At 39.8% G+C, this 2,500-nt stretch overlaps 1 protein-coding gene across 1 annotated transcript in view; it reads left to right on the forward strand.

Moving 5' to 3' along the window:
* LOC143277325 (uncharacterized) overlaps window positions 1-2,500 on the forward strand; it is a 114,453-nt gene that overhangs the window by 93,751 nt on the left and 18,202 nt on the right. Inside the window, exon 6 of the mRNA XM_076582106.1 lies at window positions 472-762. Within this exon, the coding sequence (XP_076438221.1) occupies window positions 472-762 (291 nt within the window). The remainder of the gene's footprint in view (window positions 1-471; window positions 763-2,500) is intronic.

Genomic DNA, 2,500 nt, shown 5'->3' on the forward strand with positions numbered 1-2,500 from the left:
ACCTTATGACGTCAGTGTTGTCTTGGTAATTTCACCATTTCTAACCCACACACTTAAAAAACTTCAGCAACAATAACAAAAACTGAACAACAGCAACACAAGATTATCATCTTCATGACTTTGTTTACACTGACTAACGGGACTTGAATTCGAGCGTCGTTGCAGGGCAAAGATCACTCTTCTTGTTCATTAGTTTCCATATGATTTGCTCTCAACAAAAAGTACATGATGTTTTTTTTTACTTTCTTGTTTCTCTGTCTCTTCCCTCTATCACTGTTCTCTTTTTCTCTCTGTGATGGTAGTGAATAAAATTAACATGCAATTGGGGGAAAGAATACTAGTGTATCATACGTCTGTTCTGTTACTTATTGATATATATTTCAATGTAATTAAACTAAGTGCATGGTTCTTGCTCATCCTTAAAAGTGATGCACATGGGATACAGAATACATTTCAGTTTCATCATTGCAGCACGGCCAAACACTGATCCAACAATCACCTGCACTCAGAACGGCTACATCCATGAAAACACGGCACTGGAATGTCATTGTACTGCCTCTGACCTTGGTCAGCCTCAAGGACGTCTCCGTGTCCACCGTGGCAACACACACCGTGTCAGTGGTAACTATGGAAACAGTAGTGTGCAGTTTGGAGAGAGCAGCGTCAGCAGTGCAGACAACAACACTGTGTACAGGTGTGTGCTGGACTGGGCGACTTCTGACAGTGAGGACAGGAAGACCACCTTCACTCTGAATGTGGCCTGTGAGTTGTAGTGTGTGTGTGTGTGTGTGTGTGTGCGCGCGCGTGCGCGCACGCGTGCGTGCATGCGTGCGTGCGTGCATGCGTGCATGTTCCTACTTGCTTTAGTTTAACGTCTTCTCACTCTTTAGTGATGTCAGACAGAAAACAAAAATTATAATTATGAGTGCATATATGCATGGGAGATGGGGGAAAGGGATACTTAGGAAGAGGTGGTGGGTCGACTGAAGTGACAGAGTAGTGAAAAAGGAAGAGCTAGGAATGACTGCACTAACAGTAAATTATAACAGTGAATTAAACACCAAACGTCCCTATAGCTGTATTAAACATGCTAAAACACACACACACACACACACACACACACACACACACACACACACACACACACACACACACACACACACACACACACAAATACAAAAAAAACAAAAACAAAAACGAAAAAAACAAAAACAAAAACGAACAAAAACGCGATCATTAAAAAGGTAGACACCAAATGGACTTTGATTCAAATATTCAAAATGCATAATTATTCAAAACGTCTGAGGACATATCTGTGTTTCTTGGAAACAGCTAGATTTTTGAAAGATCGGTTGTCTTGTTTTTGGACACTGGACAAGTACGCGATAGACATTTGCTTCCTTTCTGCATAGATACTTTTTTTTCTTTTCTTTTTTCAAAATTAAGTTTTAATGGCATTCAAACAGAATTAACCAATTCAACTTCTAACTGGCCGGGACTGGGAAACTGACAAATCATTTAAGAAAGCCTTGGGGTTGCTTGCTATAATTGGCTTTATACAATGACGGTTTTTGTCAATCACTTGACACTTTTTTTCTATACACCTATAACACTCATGTTGGTCTAATGAGATACCACAGAAATTTGAGCCTTTAATGTTTCGGGCTGCCTTTCTGGCAGCCTGAACTGCCCTCTGATTTGGGAAACAAACCCACAGGGATACCGCACCCAAATGATAGTTACATGGATGCTTCTGATTAGTGAAAGACGTTTAATGTGCTTTTATCACTAATCATTTTTGATTTGCAGATGTAAGTGCTTGTAACACCGATTTTGAAACTAACCACAGTAGAATTTGACAGTATTTTTCATGAAAATCTAGAGTGCGAATTAAAGTCATAAGTATGGCGCGCGCGCGCGCGCGCTCGTGTGTGTGTGTGTGTGTGTGTGTGTGTGTGTGTGTGTGTAGTCATGCACACACTGTGATATATTACGTGGTGTTTGCAGTGAATTTTGATACACGTGGCATGTTGTATATGGTATGCGCTGTTTTGTGTTGCATGAAATGTCTTATCTGGTGCATATGTACAATAATAGTGCAGTGCACAGTATTTCCCGTGTACTGTGTTGTGTACATGTGATGTTTTTGCATTGTCTATGCATTATACACCTTTTATGATGTGTTGTATGTTGTGTCCTGGGCATAGTTTGTATTTTCCAAGGAATAATTAAAATTGAAAAGCGCCCATTAACACAAATTAATTAGTTTTGATTTAAAGGATTTTTATCATGCCTTTCAAACAGAACACGCAGGTATTTCTATTGGCAGAGACAATTACAATCAACAGCACAAAACACAGACATTGGTTTGGGACCTGCGCTCCAGATTTGTAAAACAAGCTTTTTCCCCTTAGACCATCAATAATGCAGATTAATATGACGAGATCACTCCAACGAAATATGATTCTCTCTATCTCTCTCTCTCTCTCTCTCTCTCTCT

Source organism: Babylonia areolata, chromosome 34, assembly GCF_041734735.1.
Source record: "Babylonia areolata isolate BAREFJ2019XMU chromosome 34, ASM4173473v1, whole genome shotgun sequence".
NCBI classification, from domain to species: domain Eukaryota; kingdom Metazoa; phylum Mollusca; class Gastropoda; order Neogastropoda; family Buccinidae; genus Babylonia; species Babylonia areolata.